The sequence below is a fragment of the Neoarius graeffei genome, chromosome 19, assembly GCF_027579695.1.
Source record: "Neoarius graeffei isolate fNeoGra1 chromosome 19, fNeoGra1.pri, whole genome shotgun sequence".
NCBI classification, from domain to species: Eukaryota; Metazoa; Chordata; class Actinopteri; order Siluriformes; family Ariidae; genus Neoarius; species Neoarius graeffei.
Genome location: NC_083587.1, coordinates 59,550,649 through 59,570,547, shown reverse-complemented (window position 1 = coordinate 59,570,547; position 19,899 = coordinate 59,550,649). Strand labels below are relative to the sequence as shown.

Sequence of the window (19,899 nt, the reverse complement as noted above, 5' to 3'; positions counted from 1 at the left end):
TCTTTTTCCTCACTATATAAGTACCCATAAAATAAACAAGTGCGATATAAAAGGCTAAATCCTTTTGCACAGATTATATTAGAAGTATGTATAAACATTTAGCCACAGATCCAATGTTCTATGCTAGCTAGCTTATTTAGCTAAGGTTAGTGATAAATAAATTAGTTTGGATTTTTATCAACATTATATAAATCGCGGAGAAGTGAAGACTTTTACAGTACATTCCATGAATATGGATATGTGAGGCAGGAGTTGCTCAGTGAGCCTTGATCAGTACAGAGTATATTTGGAAATGAGCGTGGTTTCGCAGGCTACCACTCGAGGGCGGGGGCTGGGCGAGGTGCTCCTCCCACCTTTGATTCGAAGGCGTACACGTTCCTTTTTTAATAATAAACTTCATCATGGAGGGCAGTACCAAATGGTCGACTCTACATCAGCATCGGCCTTGCAAGTTTCAGGACGATTTTAAATCTAGACAACCTTTCAATTTCATAAAATCGGTGAAATTTAGTTCCGTCTGAAATGTGGTCATTGTGATATATGTTTATTTCTGTAACATCTCGCAAAATATCAGGCCATTCTGTGGCTGGGAAGTTATTTAATTTGAGGGTATTAAAGCAAATAATGTGCATGAAATCGCTCGCTTCGTGCAGTCAAGCAGACAGAGGAAGTCCGTGTGCGCATGCGCAGGTTTACCTTCTTCTTCTATTTCTTCCGCTTCTTCTTCTTCTTCTTTTGGGTTTTACAGCAGCTGGCATCCAGTGCTACATTACTGCCATCGACAGGTTTACCTTTGAGCGTGCACTGACAGTTCCATCATTCTGTCGCTAAACGAACAGCTGATCACACCGAGGTGCTCGCTGAGCGCCGATATTTATTAGTTTGGTTCTGCGTTTCCTTCCCTTCATATATAACATAACGTCTTTTCTTCTCGCTTTCCGTTACTGTCGTCAGTCTTTCACATATCACTCGCATCTTCCATTTTCCTTTCCTGTTTCAAATTTGTATCCCACAATGCCTCGCGTGAACGGGGAAAGCCCACCACGTGATATACATGATGTAGTATCTTGAATTGGGTCATGGTGAAGCAGGAAAAAATAGCAGAGAATTCCGGGCCACATGGCCTGAAATTCATTAATTGTTCTATTAAAAAAAAAAAAAAACCTGATAAAATTGGAAGTCTGTGATTCGAATTCAGCAGCTTTTGGTCCACTAAACAAAAATAATTGGGTGTCGGGAAAATTCTTTTTATGGCCTAAACTTGAAAAATCTGAACGGCAGTCAACCTTTAACCAATAGATGGTGTTTTGAGTAATTTTCAATCCATAAAATGCAAACTTTTTTTTTTATCACCAGCATTGATGTGTTTCATCACAGTACAGTCATATCATTTAGTTTACAGTTCAAAAAACATACTAATTTAAAACCCGGTCTACTCATGAAAAAGCTCCATTAGTGCTATATTTAATGAATTCAAGTTTATAATGGGGGGGGGGGGGGGGTCTTCACTTTGAATAGATTATTAGCATCATCCACATCAATCTCTGTCTCATCACCCAAAGTAAAAGTCACTCACAGGCTTGTCATCGTCTCTTCACTCGACATATCTGTGTTCATGCTGAATAATTCTCCTATTTTGTTAAATATCAATGCCTTTTTCATAACGTTTTCAAAACTTTGTCTGCTGTCATCTGGACATTGTGTAAGCACTCTTCTTTGTTTTGATGATGCCGCAGGAGCATTGCGGACATTTTGACAACCGGTATCTGATTACAAACTGAATTGAAGAGGCTTATGTCAATTATGGTATGGCATATAAATGTCCAACAACGTAATCAAATCATGAGAAAAGCAATCTGACTGCTTATTACTACCACATTTGTTACACTGGTTCGTTACACAACAGTGACCTTTGCAGGAAGCCAAGGCAAGATTTGAATGTTAGCTTAAAGTAATAATAATAATAATAAAAGGTCCAATACAAAATATTAAAATGTTTTCTAAAAATACGGCCATCATTCTGTATTACTATCAAATAACCCTGTTTAAAGCCAAAACTGTCATTATTTTTGGTTCTTTTCCAAAACTCAGCGACTTCCAACAGGTTTTCTCGGGCCACCTCATTTTGTGTATTCGCTTGCGAGGTAAGTTGGCTAATATTGGTGATATTAGGCTGTACGATATGGCCAAAAGTTTGTGGACACCTGACCATCACATTCCAGATTCCATTGCTGTTATAATAACCTCCACTCCTCTGGGAAGGCTTTCCAGTAGATTTTGGAGTGTTGCTGTGGAAGTTTGTGTTCATTCATCCACAAACATTGAGGTCAGACACCAGCGTTGGGTGAGGAGATGCAGTTCCAGTTCATCCCAGGTGTTCAGTTGGGGTTGAGGTCAGGGCTTGGTGCAAACCAGCTCTTCATGGAGCTTGCTTTGTGCACAGGAGCATTGTCATGCCGGAACAGATTTGGGCCTCTTATTTCCAGTGAAAGGAAATTGTAATGCTACAGCGTACAAAGACATTGTAGCCTCTTGACTGGGAGATCGTGAGTTCTAGTCACGGTCGGGCCATAACAAAGACCACATAAAAATGGTACCTACAGCCATGTGGCAAGGCACGCTGCAATACAGATGGGAGTAGGGAGTCAAACTCTTGCGGTTACCAGAGCACCAACCCCCCACTGTAACCCTAGCTATATAATAGGTGAGAGGCCGAGGGCTATAGAAACAGAGATTGGTGCCGCATCCCTGTGCCTCAAGAGCTGGTTAGTACTGGAGTTACAGGAGGCTGCCTGGGAAGACCAGATCCTAGCACGGGAGGGACTTGATACAAAGACATTCTGGACAATTGTGTTTCCACATATATAGGTGCAATGGTCAGGTGTACACAAACTTCTGGCCATATAGTGTAGTATTTTAAAAACCTAAATTCGACTTGGGCAGCACGGTGGTGTAGTGGTTAGCGCTGTCGCCTCACAGCAAGAAGGTCCTGGGTTTGAACCCAACTGCCAGCGAGGGCCTTTCTGTGTGAAATTTACATGTTCTCCCTGTGTCTGCATGGGTTTCCTCCAGGTGCTCCGGTTTCCCCCACAGTCCAAAGACATGCAGGTTAGGTTAATTGGTGGCTCTAAATTGTTAATTTCTCAATTGTGGATGAATGAACACAAACTTCCACAGCAACGCTCCATTTTGGCTACGGCTCGGTCCTGAATGGCTCTAAGGTGTGAATGTGAGTGTGGATGGTTGTTTGTCTCTATGTGTCAGCCCTGCAATAACCTGGCGACTTGTCCAGGGTGTACCCCACCTCTCGCCCATAGTCAGCTGGGATAGGCTCCAGCTTGCCTGAGACCCTGTAGAACAGGATAAGCGGCTACAGATAATGGATGGATGGATGGTGTAGTGGTTAGCACTGCTGCCTCACAGCAAGAAGGTCCGGGTTCAAGCCCAACGGCCGGTGAGGGCCTTTCTGTGTGGAGTTTGCATGTTCTCCCCATGTCTGTGTGGGTTTCCTCCGGGTGCTCTGGTTTCCCCCACAGTCCAAAGACATGCAGGTTAGGTTAACTGGTGGCTCTAAATTGACCGTAGGTGTGAATGTGAATGGTTGTGTGTGGCCCTTTTCCACTACCCTTTTTCAGCTCACTTCAGCTCACTTCAGCCCAACGCGGCTCGCATTTCGACTACCTCAGAGCAGCATGACTCAGCTCGCTTCAGCCCTACTCAGCACCCAAAACTCGCACGGTTTTGGAGTGGGGCTGAAGCGAGCCAAACCGAGCCGAGTGGGGCTAGGGGCATGAGGAGACACTCCCCTGTGCACTGATTGGTGAGGAGGAGTGTCCTCACATGCCCACACATGCCCCGCAAGCACGCTGGGATCTGTAAACACCGTAAACCCGGAAGAAGAAGAATTACGAATTACGAGAATTTCTGAAGCCTTATGCGCCTCGCCTCATCTATACGCTCTTGCCAGTATCTGTTGGCGTTGTTGGTGACAACAAGCCACAGCACCAAGACCAGCAACACTAACGACTCCATGTCCTCCATGTTTATTGTTTACTATCCGGGTCGTGAGACTACCGCTTAAAAGGTCACTGATGTCACTGTTTGCGCCGCCTAACGACATCACGTGACGTCCACCCACTTTCGCTAACTCCACCCAATGTGTCCACCCACTTCCAGCCAGCACGGTTCAGCGCAGTTGTAGTCGAAATGCAACTCCAACAGCCCCACTCAGCTCGACTCAGCCCAACTCAGCACGGCACGGCTCAGCCCAACTCAGCCGTGTTGGTAGTGGAAAAGCGGCATAATATGTGTCAGCCCTGTGATAACCTGGCGACTTGTCCAGGGTGTACCCCGCCTCTCACCCATAGTCAGCTGGGATAGGCTCCAGCTTGCCTGCGACCCTGTAGAACAGGATTAGCGGCTGCAGATAATGGATGGATGGAAATTCGACTTCATTTTAAAGAAAACCAATTTTTGGCAGGGGCGGCACGGTGGCGTAGTGGTTAGCACTGTCGCCTCACCGCAAGAAGGTCCGGGTTCGAGCCCCGTGGCCGGCAAGGGCCTTTCTGTGCGGAGTTTGCATGTTCTCCCCGTGTCCACGTGGGTTTCCTCCGGGTGCTCTGGTTTCCTCCACAGTCCAAAGACATGCAGGTTAGGTTAACTGGTGACTCTAAATTGACCGTAGGTGTGAATGTGAGTGTGAATGGTTGTCTGTGTCTATGTGTCAGCCCTGTGATGACCTGGCGACTTGTCCAGGGTGTACCCCGCCTTTCGCCCGTAGTCAGCTGGGATAGGCTCCAGCTTGCCTGCGACCCTGTAGAACAGGATAAAGCAGCTGGAGATGATGAGATGAGATGAGATGTGATGAGAATTTGTTGGTGGGGAAACAACACAATCTGGCAACCACTGACAGACTCAGGATGCACGTGCGAGCCACGAGATGGCGCCATTTCATTCCTGCGCCTCTGATTGGTCGAGAACGTGAGGTATTTTTTTTTTTGTAGAGAACAGCTCACAATGTTATCCATTTTCGAGTCATTTTTTAATACTTTTTGGTGATTAGTCGACCATTTTGGACCATGTAATCTCCCTGTAAGTGTTTTTCTGTCTTCTTTCTCGTCCTTAAGTGTTATAGACTCTGGGTTTTCCCCGATTTCGGATACTTTCGGTTTCACCTAGTGTTTTTGGCTACGGCTCGGTCCTGAATGGCTCCTCGACAGAACATGTAGTGCACTAGCGCGTGCGCAGAAGCCTTTATTTTACATCATATGTAGTGACGTTATCTAGGGAGCACATGGGCATTTAGGATTCAGCCCAGATATTTTCCTAATGTCTTTCTGTCATTGTTCAGTTCTTGTTTGGTGTGTGTAGGTGAGGCACCTTTACCTTTCTGCACTCAAAATCGCTTCTAAAACCGTTTTAGCTCTTTAGTTTTGTTTTAATTTTGTTATTTTTATTCTTCGCCATCGAAGGGAGGACAGGAAGTTAATTCACAGGCTTTATTAACGCCTATAACGCGTCTCACAGTGTAAGTATGGCTTCAGATTTTATTCTTTATTCAGTGATAACATTTTTAAAAGGCTGTTAGAGTATAAAAATAAAGTTTAATAGCCGATTATAGCCATATTTCCTTGAGATAGTGTTAGAAATGTGGAATAGGGTAATAGGAATACTCAGTGAAAGTGAAAGTATTTGACTACTTTTAAATACACAGGTGTGTTTTATTCAGAGAACCACAAACATTCAGCTCAGCTCACAGGCATCTGATGAGAGAGGACATGTCTGGGGTCCAAGTTTTAGTTTATAAACACTGGAGTTTATCCAGCGGTGCTTGAAAGTTTGTGAATTTTCTATATTTCTGCATAAATATGACCTAGAACATGATCAGATTTTCACCCAAGTCCTAAAAGTAGATAAAGAGAACCTAGTTAAACAAATGAGACAAAAATATTATACTTGGTCATTTATTTATTGAGGAAAATGATCCAATATTACATATCTGTGAGTGGCAAAAGTATGTGAACCTTTGCTTTCAGTATCTGGTGTGACCCCCTTGTGCAGCAATAACTGCAACTAAACGTTTGTGGTAACTGTTGATCAGTCCTGCACACCGGCTTGGAGGAATTTTAGCCCGTTCCTCCGTACAGAACAGCTTCAACTTGGTGGGTTTCCTCACATGAGCTGCTCGCTTCAGGTCCTTCCACAACATTTCGATTGGATTAAGGTCAGGACTTTGACTTGGCCATTCCAAAACATTAACTTTATTCTTCTTTAACCATTCTTTGGTAGAACGACTCGTGTGCTTAGGGCCGTTGTCTTGTTGCATGACCCACCTTCTCTTGAGATTCAGTTCATGGACAGATGTCCTGACATTTTCCTTTAGAATTCGCTGGTATAATTCAGAATTCATTGCTCCATCAATGATGGCAAGCCGTCCTGGCTCAGATGCAGCAAAACAGGCCCAAACCATGATACTACCACCACCATGTTTCACAGATGGGATAAGGTTCTTATGCTGGAATGCAGTGTTTTCCTTTCTCCAAACAGAACGCTTCTCATTTCAACCAAAATATTCTATTTTGGTCTCATCCGTCCACAAAACATTTTTCCAATAGCCTTCTGGCTTATCCATGTGATCTTTAGCAAACTGCAGATGAGCAGCAATGTTCTTTTTGGAGAGCAGTGGCTTTCTCCTTGCAACCCTGCCAAGCACACCATTGTTGTTCAGTGTTCTCCTGATGGTGGACTCATGAACATTAACATTACCCAATGTAAGAGAGGCCTTCAGTTGCTTAGAAGTTACCCTGGGGTCCTTTGTGACCTCGCCGACTATTCCACGCCTTGCTCTTGGAGTGACCTTTGTTGGTCGACCGCTCCTGGGGAGGGTAACAATTAGCCTGGGCCCGCCCATCCTAAGTGTGACACAACACGAGGGCCTGTTGCGAGCTTAGTCTGGCAAGGCAAGCTATCTCCAGCTCTTCCAAGCTCCCGAAAAATCGGGAGCCAATCAACTTTGAGCATCTCCAACGGCCCTGGGTAGAGGCGTGTTCAAGGCAGTGACGTAGTAGAACTGCGACCGGAAGCCATAGATTGTTTACAGAATCTATGCCGGAAGCGCTTCATTCACTAGAAACATTACGAACATGGAGCAGCGGCAAGCCTTTGATACAGCGGTAGATGCTGTATTGAAAGTATTCAACGGAAGTTCTCATTGAAAACGGAGCAAAGAGCAGCCCTGGAGGTATTTCGTTTTCTTCCTGTTACTCAAGCAGTTTCCGTTGCATCACATACGTCAGAGGAAAGAGTGATGTGATTGGTTTAAGCTTCATCACAGCCTTTTCTGGCTTCGACCAGTAGCAAACTGAGGCATTTCAGGGAGGCGGATCAACCACGCCTTTGGGAAACGGTTGGGCTTAATATCTTTGCCAGACCAAATGCTCGCAGAGCTTTGAAGTCGCGTTAGCCAGACTAGGTAACAATGGTTTTGAATTTCCTCCATTTGTACACAATCTGTCTGACTGTGGATTGGTGGAGTCCAAATTCTTTAGAGATGGTTTTGTAACCTTTTCCAGCCTGATGAGCATCAACAACGCTTTTTCTGAGGTCCTCAGAAATCTCCTTTGTTCGTGCCATGATACACTTCCACAAACATGTGTTGTGAAGATCAGACTTTGATAGATCCCTGTTCTTTAAATAAAACAGGGTGCCCACTCACACCTGATTGTCATCCCATTGATTGAAAACACCTGACTCTAATTTCACCTTCAAATTAACTGATAATCCGAGAGGTTCACATACTTTTGCCATTCACAGATATGTAATATTGGATCATTTTCCTCAATAAATAAATAAATGACCGAGTATAATATTTTTGTCTCATTTGTTTAACTGGGTTCTCTTTATCTACTTTTAGGACTTGTGTGAAAATCTGATGATGTTTTAGGTCATATTTATGCAGAAATATAGACAATTCTAAAGGGTTCACAGACTTTCAAGCACCGCTGTAAATAATGAGATCTTCTGGGAACCAGTTAACATCATACTCATCTCAACAAACTTGCACACTAACACACCGAGTTACTTTAGGAATTATTATCATTATTATATCATTTTTCACAAATTGCTCTGGTCATTTTGCTGGTTTGTTAAGCGGAAACTATTTTGTCAGACGTTTTTTAGAAAGTTTTCATTGAAATTGCAAAAAATAAAAATAAAAATGCTCTGTTTCTCAAAATCCGGTGAACATGGATAGAATAAAACAGTTATTCCACTCAATCTCGTCGTACACAGCTTATGGCCAACTCGGTGTTACGTGCCTCATCAGCTATCAGCTCGTGTCCGACTCGATTTTGTGGAATAATTGTTCATTTTCTCATTACAATGGCACCTGTCAAGGGGTGGGATATATTAGGCAGCAAGAGAACAGTCAGTTCTTGAATTTGATGTGTTGGAAGCAGGAAAAATGGGCAAGCGTAGTGCAAGGATCTGAGCGACTTTGACACTTTGACAAGGGCCAAATTGTGATGGCGAGATGACTGGGTCTGAGCATCTCCAAAATGGCATCTCTAAATTGTGGGGTGTTCCTGGTATGCACTGGTTAGTACCTACCAAAAGTGGTCCAAGGATCCAAAGGACAACCGGTGACAGGGTCATGGGTATCGAAGGCTCGTTGATTTGCATGGAGCATGAAGGCGAGCCCAAATGGTCCAATCCCACAGAAGCACAGACTGCTGAAAAAGTTAATGGTGGCTAAAACAGAAAGGTGTCCACGCGACAATACCTCTTCTTCTTGCTTCAACGTACTCACATATTAACTTACTGACCTCAAACATATAAGGAATACTGTTTATACATCAACAAAAAACATGCACTACATACATAAATATAATCTCGCAGGAAGAACCTGTATATGAAAATTGGGGATTTAAAAAAAAAAAATTAGTGATTATTGACATAAACATGGCTGCTTTTTTTGTTCGACTGACTTCTTATCAATTCTCCTTTTATTTCTGCAGTGTGTTTAGGAATGAAGGACAAGATGGCAGGGTATCTGTTCCTTTTTCTGCTCTTGTGCGTGGATATATGCGTAGTGACGACATTCGGGGCGACCCGGCTCTCACCTCTGTTCATTCCTCATTCATTTACCACCCTCTGGGTCGGAGGACTGCTGAGGTTCACTGTCCTTCTCTTCGTCACCTTCCTCTACCCATCGAGCCCGGCATGGATCAGGAGTGCTGATGGAGTTCAGACTGTAGCTGTGCACAGTTTGATCTATCCAGTGTACGTCACACTGCTGTGGGCATGGGGCCGGTCGACGCTGGAGCTCACCTGGGGCTGGCACACCTGGCAAGGAGTGAGTGAGGGGCGGGGCGGGGCGGGGCGGGGCGGAGGGGACATTTTGTACAGGTCTGTGATGTTCGAGCCGATCAAAAAGGATCTTATTTAAACAATTACAGTCCGAGGATGATATCTAACCCGAAGCTAACGGCTGGCGTGATACGTCGGGGATAAAATCCTTATGGGTGTGCTGTTAAAGTAAAATAATCCACGACAGAGTGGTGTGATGAAGCGGAGTAACAGTTACCACCCCAAGGTTGATTAATTTCCTATGACATCACATCCTAAAGTGTTTTATTCCTCTTAGACCACACCAATGTGATCACAGTTATGTTTTTTCCTTTTTAAATCAATGACACGTTGTACTTTTTATCCATTAATATAACGTTGTGAAAGTCCACGACGTTGCTTGTCACGTTACCGAGGAAACCGGGAAGCGTAAACTCTGTCCTGAAGACTTTCCTGTGTCTGAAAATGAAACGTGACAGCATTAAAGCTGAGTTTAAAGCACTAGCACTGGAGACTCCTTCCATGAATGCTAAATAAACATTGTCTTACAGACAGCTATAACGTAAAAAAAAAAAAAACCAGACAAGTCCTTGTATAACTTGTTACCACCTGGGATCAGACCTACTGCTGTGGAAAATTAACCAACGCCTTAATTTAAAAGCGCCGTGATGTAATATGATATAATTTTATTCTTGAAACAAATTAATTCAGCTTTTCTAAATTATCCATTGTATGCAGTAACAAATATATTTATGACTGAGCTTTTAGCAAATTTATGTAAATATGGTGACGATATTGTAAAGTATCGTGATATTTAATGCTTATTCTATGCACATTCACTGGATATGAGCAATCGAGCGCTCTGATTGGCCGCTCTACTACTAGGATATTAGCTCATATACTGTGAGTAGAGAAAAACAAAATGGCGGCGCGTTTTGCTGAACCAACCAAAGACGAAATAAAAACTCGACTCGAAAACAAAACAACAAAAATACAAAAAAAAATTTCTTTCCATATTTTGTTGCTTTTTTTGTATTTTTGGGGTTTTGTTTTCTCGTAGAGTATAATAATAATAATAATAATGGCTGGATTTTTTTGTGGTCTATCAGATATATTCTATCCAGCTACGCAAAATTAAAAAAAGGTACGTTCTTAGCACGAAATACTTTCGTATTTTGTGGTAAGAACGTACCCATTTTTTTTTCATTTTTCAAGAATTATTATTTTTTCTTATCGCATTTTTCACAAATTGCTCCTGTCATTTCACTGGTTTGTTTACATTCTAAGCGGAAATTATCTTTAAGCTTTAAAATATGTTTAAATTTTTTTTTTAGACTGGTTCAAAAGCTCAAAGAAGTTTGAAAATTACAGAACTGAAACGTCCGAGGAAGAATTAAATAAATGTCTGAAGCTGTTCTATACCTCGGCACGACAGCAAGACGGCGCGTTCTACAAAAAAACAGCACTAAAGTCAATTCGTGCAGCCGTCGATTTTGTTTTTAAGAAGTCTGCCTTTAAGAAGCGGAATTGATTTTGTCGGACGTTTTGTATCATGTTTTTATTGATCAGATTTGCAAAAAAATAAAAATAACGATGCTCTGTTTCTCAAAATCCAGTGAATGTGGATAGAATAAAACAGTTATTCCACTCAATCTCGTCGTACACGGCTGAAACCTTATTAGCTCATGTACGACTCAATTTTGTGGAATAACTGTTAATTATTTTTTCGCGGTGCGGTTTCCATCAAATCCTGCGCTGTGATTGGCTGGCAAGCGGGTCCGTATGCTACAGTACGGACCCCAGTTACGGACCTCTGGCGACTCGCTCGTTCACAACAACAACAAACATCGTCGAATTTTTTGTCAACATTTATCTTTTTTTTAATAAGATTATCAAAAATCTTATTAGATTAGATTAGATTAGATTAGATAGAACTTTATTGATCCCTTTGGGAGGGTTCCCTCAGGGAAATTAAGATTCCAGCAGCATCATTACAGGATAAACAGAGAATAGAAAATAGAGAAAAAACTTCTAGTTAAATTAAATTAAGTATTTACATATACAAATATGAAAAGAATAAGATATGGGAAAGAGAGGAGGGGGGATTTTTTTGCCAGCATTTCTCAGGAGAATAGCATTAATTTTACAGCATGGATAGCGATAACGACAGTGTTCACAGCGAAAGCGAGTTTTACTACCCTGAGGAAGAAGAAATAAAAGAAAACATTTTGGAAGAAAGCTAAAAACCTCTAACTGTTGCTAACGCCGAGCAAAAACATGGCTGAATCCTGAATGACTCAATTTTGTATAAATAGGGGACTACATAGGCGGCAAAATGTAGTTTTTTTCCTGCCATGAAAGTGCACTTGTATACCGAGGAGGAAGCCATTTGCATTACAGCTGTGAATGAGGATTCAAAATGGCGGCTCGGCTCGGTTTTCCCTTTCGGGCGCTCTCGTTTTCTGTTAGAATTTGGTAAAGAAAAAAATAAATATATTATTTACCAGCTTAAGGTCGGTCCGTATGGTGAAATACCGTGACCTCGGCCTTGAATACTGACCTCGGCCCGACCTCGGTCACGGTATTTCACGATACGGACCTCCCAGCTGGTAAATAACATACATATATCTTAATTTAAAGCTGATATCTATGACATGATACAAACAGTAAACTGTTCTCTATGTCCTTTTCAGCTGCTTCAGTGCTACGCAGTTTCGGCTCTGTCGCTGCTGCTGTGGGAACGCTACGTGCCCACCGTTCTCACAAAGACGAAGGTAAAGCCTAAGGAGAAAAGCCAGGCCTCACTGCAAAGGCTGGTGGGATACATGAAGCCGTACCAGCGCCGGTTCATAGCCATCGTCCTGTTCGTGATCGCGTCATCTCTCGGTAATAAACAGCAACCTTGTGTTTTATGTTGCTCTGTGTTATTAATTTACAAACTTTGGTCTGTAATGAAATGGAAGACGAGGCAGAATGTAACTGCTGTTGCTTTCGGTTTCACTTATTCACGGTGGTGGTGGTGGTGGTGGTGAATGAGCTGTGGGAATTCCCTGAGATTTTATAAACTGTTTGGATTTGTTTCATTCTTTCACTTTTTGTTTCTTTAAGTCGAACTTGAATTATTATTATTTTTTTTAACACCTGGAACCTAATATACAGTCCTGTGCAAAAGTCTTTGGTGTCGTATTTATATATTTTTTTCCATCCAAACATTGTTATAGATTTCTATTTTATGACTTCTACATTATCAAGTCAAAACATTAGAAAAACATTTTAGAGTTCCAAACGTTTGTTTTTTTCCCCAGCACAAAATTAAACATTACAGAAAATTTTTTTTCGTATCTAAGCAGCATATGACACACATTAAGCCTAGGTCACAACCGGACGTACGATTTTTTGGCCGTGCGATTTTTGGCGTTTCCCAAATCGCTGCGTTTTTTTTGTTCATGGAGAAAGACGCACGTTGGCCGTAAGTTTGTGTTGCAACCTGAAAAAAACGTAAGCGCCTGTAGAGTTTGTTTGACATGACAAAGAACCTCTGCGGGCGGTCTACGGCTCGAAAATCAGCACGTCACACGCGCGCCCTCCGTGCGTTTCTTGCGTTTTTTGCACGCAGACCGGCCGTAGGAACACATACGGCCGGTTGTGACCGAGGCTTTAAGAGAGCACTTTTCAAATGAAAAAAAGAAAACATAATGAAGGCTACTGGAAAATTTTTGGTGCAAAATAAATGAAGACGCGAGTGTGACGGTCAAAGTGTCCAGAAGAACTGCGGCTGGTTCTGGAAGACGCTCAGTAAAACCTACAGCTCATTTCCGCATAAAACTGCACTCACTGGACCTCAGACTATTATTTTTTTTAAAGCAAAGGGTCGTCTCACACCAGATATCGACATTGTTTCATTTATTATGGCTGACTGATTTACCGTTTATCGTATTATTTTTTAACGTCGAAACATTTCATTTCATTATTTTTTAAGTAATTTTGGTCCACAGCATTTCTTTACACGTGCCTAAGACTTTTGCACAGACCTGTACATCCACCAAATATGTGTGTGTTCTTTTATGTTTACAGTATATCACATTTAACGTTCATTATTTATGTTGATACATTTCACGCTCTTTATTATAACTTTCCATCTGTTTTCACCTATTATTATTATTATACAGATTCACCTATTTTGCATAATTTAGAGTAAAAAAGTGTTTCACGTTCACATTTTTTTTTTTGGTTAAACTTCAAGAAATGGATACAAGTTAAATCGTATTAAAATGCCAGATCAGTCTGGATCACTCTAGCGAGGCGCTTGTAGCAGAAAACATTGACTTGTGTTCCAGTTGTTGATGCTAACACTGTCTGATATCAACAGGAAGACAAAAGTGGAGAATGAAGACTTTTTTGGAACATGTGCACCAAAGAATTGATTGATTGATTGATTGATTGCTTGCTTGCTTGCTTGCTTTATTCTGAACAGTAAAGAAGATATAAAACAAACAAAAAATAAAAATAAAAACTGTAATCATCAAAACATCGTCATAAACAGAATAGTGCAGCCACAAGGCAATAACATAATAATGTTCGGAAAGGATTAGGAAGAAGTAAATAACTTATCAAATCCTAACCCTCTATACCACCGTTAATCAAACGTCACTTTCCACCATAATAAACTATATATACAAAAGAAAACAAAATCAACAACAACAAAAAAACATACCAACATACCAAGACATACCAACATGGTATAATATCGCCCAAATCAAATCATATATATACAAATACTTATGCTATGCATATATACACACATACCTGTACAATACATATATACAGTACATACATATACACCTACCTATAACTATACGTACACAGACACCCATATCATAATTATGCATATTATGCTTATATATTATATACAGTTATGCACTATACATACAGTGGGGCAAAAAAGTATTTAGTCAGCCACCAATTGTGCAAGTTCTCCCACTTAAAAAGATGAGAGAGGCCTGGACTTTTCATCATAGGTACACTTCAACTATGAGAGACAGAATGGGGGGAAAGAATCCAGGAAATCACATTGTAGGATTTTTAATGAATTAATTGGTAAATTCCTCGGTAAAATAAGTATTTGGTCACCTACAAACAAGCAAGATTTCTGGCTCTCACAGACCTGTAACTTCTTCTTTAAGAGGCTCCTCTGTCCTCCACTCGTTACCTGTATTAATGGCACCTGTTTGAACTCGCTATCAGTATAAAAGACACCTGTCCACAACCTCAAACAGTCACACTCCAAACTCCACTATGGCCAAGACCAAAGAGCTGTCAAAGGACACCAGAAACAAAATTGTAGACCTGCACCAGGCTGGGAAGACTGAATCTGCAATAGGTAAGCAGCTTGGTGTGCAGAAATCAGCTGTGGGAGCAATTATTAGAAAATGGAAGACATACAAGACCACTGATAATCTCCCTCGATCTGGGGCTCCACGCAAGATCTCACCCCGTGGGGTCAAAATGATCACAAGAACGGTGAGCAAAAATCCCAGAACCACACGGGGGGACCTAGTGAATGACCTGCAGAGAGCTGGGACCAAAGTAACAAAGGCTACCATCAGTAACACACTACGCCGCCAGGGACTCAAATCCTGCAGTGCCAGATGTGTCCCCCTGCTTAAGCCAGTACATGTCCAGGCCCGTCTGAAGTTTGCTAGAGAGCATTTGGATGATCCAGAAGAGGATTGGGAGAATGTCATATGGTCAGATGAAACCAAAATAGAACTTTTGGGTAAAAACTCAACTTGTCGTGTTTGGAGGAGAAAGAATGCTGAGTTGCATCCAAAGAACACCATACCTACTGTGAAGCATGGGGGTGGAAACATCATGCTTGGGGCTGTTTTTCTGCAAAGGGACCAGGACGACTGATCCGTGTAAAGGAAAGAATGAATGGGGCCATGTATCGTGAGATTTTGAGTGAAAACCTCCTTCCATCAGCAAGGGCATTGAAGATGAAACGTGGCTGGGTCTTTCAGCATGACAATGATCCCAAACACACCGCCCGGGCAACGAAGGAGTGGCTTTGTAAGAAGCATTTCAAGGTCCTGGAGTGGCCTAGCCAGTCTCCAGATCTCAACCCCATAGAAAATCTTTGGAGGGAGTTGAAAGTCCGTGTTGCCCAGCGACAGCCCCAAAACATCACTGCTCTAGAGGAGATCTGCATGGAGGAATGGGCCAAAATACCAGCAACAGTGTGTGAAAACCTTGTGAAGACTTACAGAAAACGTTTGACCTCTGACATTGCCAACAAAGGGTAGATAACAAAGTATTGAGATGAACTTTTGTTATTGACCAAATACTTATTTTCCACCATAATTTGCAAATAAATTCTTTAAAAATCAGACAGTGTGATTTTCTGGATTTTTTTCTCATTCTGTCTCTCATAGTTGAGGTATACCTATGATGAAAATTACAGGCCTCTCTCATCTTTTTAAGTGGGAGAACTTGCACAATTGGTGACTGACTAAATACTTTTTTGCCCCACTGTACATACATACATACATATATATACAAATACTCACTTTTTATATAATATATCCGTATGTACTCATACCCACATATATACACTTATATTATCAATAGCATGTTATTGTAATTCCTCCTCCCTATACCTCGTAAAGATCTGTTCCTTATACCTTTTTTTGAACTGGTTTATAGTTGTACATTTCATGAGCTCCACATTATGATTATTTAAATAATATTGGCTGGCGTTGAGTGGTCTATCAGATATATTCCATTCAGGTCGCATGATACTGAACGAGTCGAAGACGAGTAGCTGAATGGAATACATCTGCTATACCATGAAAAAAAGCCAGCCAATATTATTATTATTATTATTATTAATAGTAGTAGTAGTATAGGTAATCGTATAGGGGCCGAGTAAAATTAAGGATTAATTTCACGAGTGATTTCGAAGTTTTGCGATGAGGGCAATTTCAAAACTTTGAAATCACGAGTGAAATTGATCCTTAATTTTACTCGGCCCGATACGATTACTTGTTTATAATATATAGGGCCAAATTCATACTTCGGAAGCCATTCAAGTTCACAACATTTGTCATTCGCGTTTTCTGAACCACTCTGGGCGCAAGACTATCTTGCACGTTTGAATCAGTTTCTAAAGCGTCTTTCATCATGACACGGTGACGCGACACGAGGATTTACATCTTTCAGGATCGATCCCCGAGATTTCTCTTGTCTCAGATGCCGATCCAACGCTGCCTGCATTACTTTAAGAGAGTCTGGTTCGTAGTTTTCCCCATTTTCTTTCCTCACTTCTGCATAAAACTGTGATAGCACCTTGTCTAACTCACAGCATTCATACGCCACTAGAGAGTCGTTTATTTGTCTTTCTGCGGCCCGTTTCTTAAACACGGAAAGCCAAAAATTCGTACTTTTTTTTGGTATTTTCATTTTCGCTTGCAGCTTTCAATTGGTTTATCGTTTCTTCGTCAAATATAGCGAAATGCAGCATTGCTGAGTCAGCAGAGTCAGCCATTTTGATGACAAACTTTGCTAATTTTTGCTAATAACCAAGCAACAAATTGACCAATCAGAATTGAGTAATTTGGCCCTATGTATTATAATTATTATTATACGTACACGTTTGATGGACCAATTATAGAGTTTACAAAATTTAAGAACAGGGTTTACAAATTGTCACAGTCGCTCACTAGCACGGAAGTGTTATGTGTTATACATATCTTATGGCATTTTCAGTTCACCGTGACAGTTTACTGCGGGCGCCACTGGCGAACAAAAAAGTGCTCCTGCGCATGCGCAGCAGAAAACTTTCTCACTGAATATTCGCATCAGCTCCGACGTGTGACGTCATGTTGTCTTGACAACCATGCAATATCGTAAGCCATATTCAGCGCTCATTCTCTATTGGTTAGCGTGGCGTAATACACATAGGATAAGCGATATGCTAACAATATCGCATGCTATCGAACCAAATGAACGAAACCCGCTAGAAGGGAATAGAACACGTTTTTATTCCATCGAAAAAGGGTCCTGCATGTATAATGATTGATGATAATTTATCTGTCAACTAATATCAGCTAGTTGATCCGATTCTCAGGTGAGATGGCTATTCCGCATTACACGGGCAAAATCACAGACTGGATCCTGAAGGAGGACGAACCTGACGCTTTTGCTAACGCGATCAAAATCATGTCGATCCTGACCGTCATGAGGTAAAACTATGAACTTTACCAAACAAACAGTAGTTTAGTAGTTTAGCCCCTGTCAGTTCGTTTATTTTTTACTGTCATTGATGTAATATTTGATAATTTCAGCTGAGAGTTTTATTAAAGGATTAAACGTCTTCAGAATGGAAGCTAACTATCTCTTATACTTATAACGTGTGCGATTTTTATTCCCACTGACTCATTACTCTTTCTTTTCCCTCTAAGTGCCTTCTCTGAATTTGTGTGTGATCTCATCTACAACACCACCATGAGCCTCATACACACCGCCATCCAGAGTCAGGTGTTTGAGTGTGTGCTGAAACAGGAAATCGCCTTCTTCGATACAGCTCCCTCGGGTAACAAACATGCATGTGTATTAGAGCTTAATAGTTTAGCAAAAAAAAAAAAAAAATCACATCATTTTATTTCACGCATAGATTTGTGTACAAAAAGTGATTTTTGAAGTGAAGTGAACACAACCTCTGCAGCAATCTAACACTTTTAAAGGTCCCATGGCATGGTGGTTTGTTGATGCTTTAAACGGGCTCGTGGAGGTTTCCGGGTGTTATATCCGCAGCCTTTCTCGAAATGAACCCTCGGCATGTAGATATAGCCTCCTAGGAGAAAGCCCATTTCAGCGCTTTTCCCAGTGCGTCGTTTTGCAAATGAGAAGCAGGAGGCGGGGAAGGGTAGAGGGTGGGGGCGGGCCATGGGGGGAGGAGGAGGGGCTTGACCAAGCTGCGGGCATGCTACCTGTGTGTGAACAGTAGCAATGGCAGGTCAAGCAACAGTCCAAGCTTTCGCTTTTGACCCGGAGTCCGACCCCGAAGCAGAAGCGCAAGCAGTTGAACAAACTGTAAATCACCGACTTCAGCAGGACGTATCAGAATGGTGAGTTATACACTTACTTGTTCGGTGTTTGTGGCTGATGCGGCAGGGATGCTTGGTACGGACCCAGGCTTCAGTGACAGTTGATGTGCAAAACCTGCCCTGTACTGTCCCAAGTTGTGGAAACATTCATCAGGAAAATGCTTCCGACAAACATACGCCGTCTTAGGTAGACTCGACGGCGTATTATTGGAGTAAATAAAATTAAGCCACTGCGTCTTCAGGGGCTCTCCCGTCGGCAGTAAAAACAGACTCTTTTCTGTGTTGTCACATCCATGTACAGCGCAATTTCCATGTTTCGCTCGCTTAGGTGGTGCCATGTTGTTGTGTCCTCTACGGTCTCCTCACTACAAAATTGAAGTGACGTATCTATGGTGGCAACTTTTGAGCTGGGCGGGCAATCCATACAGTGGGTGGGAATCCAGAGGGGGGCGTGGGGATCATCTCCCTTGCTGACGTAATAAAGGGAAGAGCCTATCAACGTGCCATTTTGACGCGCCATTCTCAAATGTTGACAAAGGGTGGGCATAGTTTGGTTTACACATTATGAAATTTCTAGCCACTGGGGTGACTTAAGAAGGTCAGAGGAACTCATTTTAACGTTAAAAAACCTCAGAAAGTGAAAATTTCATGCCATGGGACCTTTAACACTTTACCTTGTATTTGATTCACTTAAATGGCGCGTGGAAAAGTTTGGACACCGTATCAGTCAAGTCTAAGTCAAGCTTAAGATTAAGTTCTTAAATCTCAGAACTTAATTAACTTTGTAGATGTTAAGTGGCTCGTTCGGACTTGATATTCAGGCCAAGGATTGTCCTTAGGAAGTGACGTTGTGTTTAAATCCTTTCACTTCAGATGTCAACAGAATGTGTAATTTGGTGAGAGGTGAGGGGTGCATAAACTTTTGCTTAGAATTGTGTTTGTGGGAAATATGACAAAAATATGACGACATGATTTGTAAAGGCATTTCTGTGATTTTTATTTATTAATTATGAATGTATAAATGAATCATTCTTAATTAATTTTTAATAAAGATGTATAATTTATTTAAAAATTTTAATATAACGTATCAAATGAAATGCACTTAATAAGAGAGGTGAGGGTGCCTAAACTTTTGCTCAGAACTGTATGGGTGGGAAATATGACAAAAATGTAACGTCATGATTTGTAAAGGCATTTCTGTGATTTTTACTTATTAATTATTAATTTATAAATTAATAATTATGAATTCATTTTTAATCAAAATTTATAATTTATTTAAAAATTTTAGCATCAAAATATATTTAAAAATACACTTAATAAGAGAGGTGAGGGTGCCTAAACTTTTGCTTAGAATTGTAAGGGTGGGAAATATCACATTATGATTTGTAAAGGCATTACTATGATTTTTATTTATTTATTATTAATTTATAAATTAATCATAGTTAATTAA

General features: G+C 41.3%; 1 protein-coding gene across 2 annotated transcripts in view; it reads left to right on the top strand.

The window, feature by feature from the left end:
* Positions 1–4,972: 4,972 nt before the first annotated feature.
* The window catches only part of tap1 (transporter 1, ATP-binding cassette, sub-family B (MDR/TAP)), a 37,304-nt gene continuing 22,377 nt past the window's right edge, over positions 4,973–19,899 (top strand). Inside the window, exons 1-5 of one of the 2 annotated variants that reach the window (XM_060900370.1) lie at positions 4,973–5,091; positions 9,015–9,352; positions 12,039–12,231; positions 17,471–17,585; positions 17,805–17,935. In XM_060900370.1, coding sequence (XP_060756353.1) covers positions 9,026–9,352; positions 12,039–12,231; positions 17,471–17,585; positions 17,805–17,935 — 766 coding nt within the window. In that variant the 5' untranslated portion in view covers positions 4,973–5,091; positions 9,015–9,025. The other variant, XM_060900369.1, reaches the window with a different exon arrangement.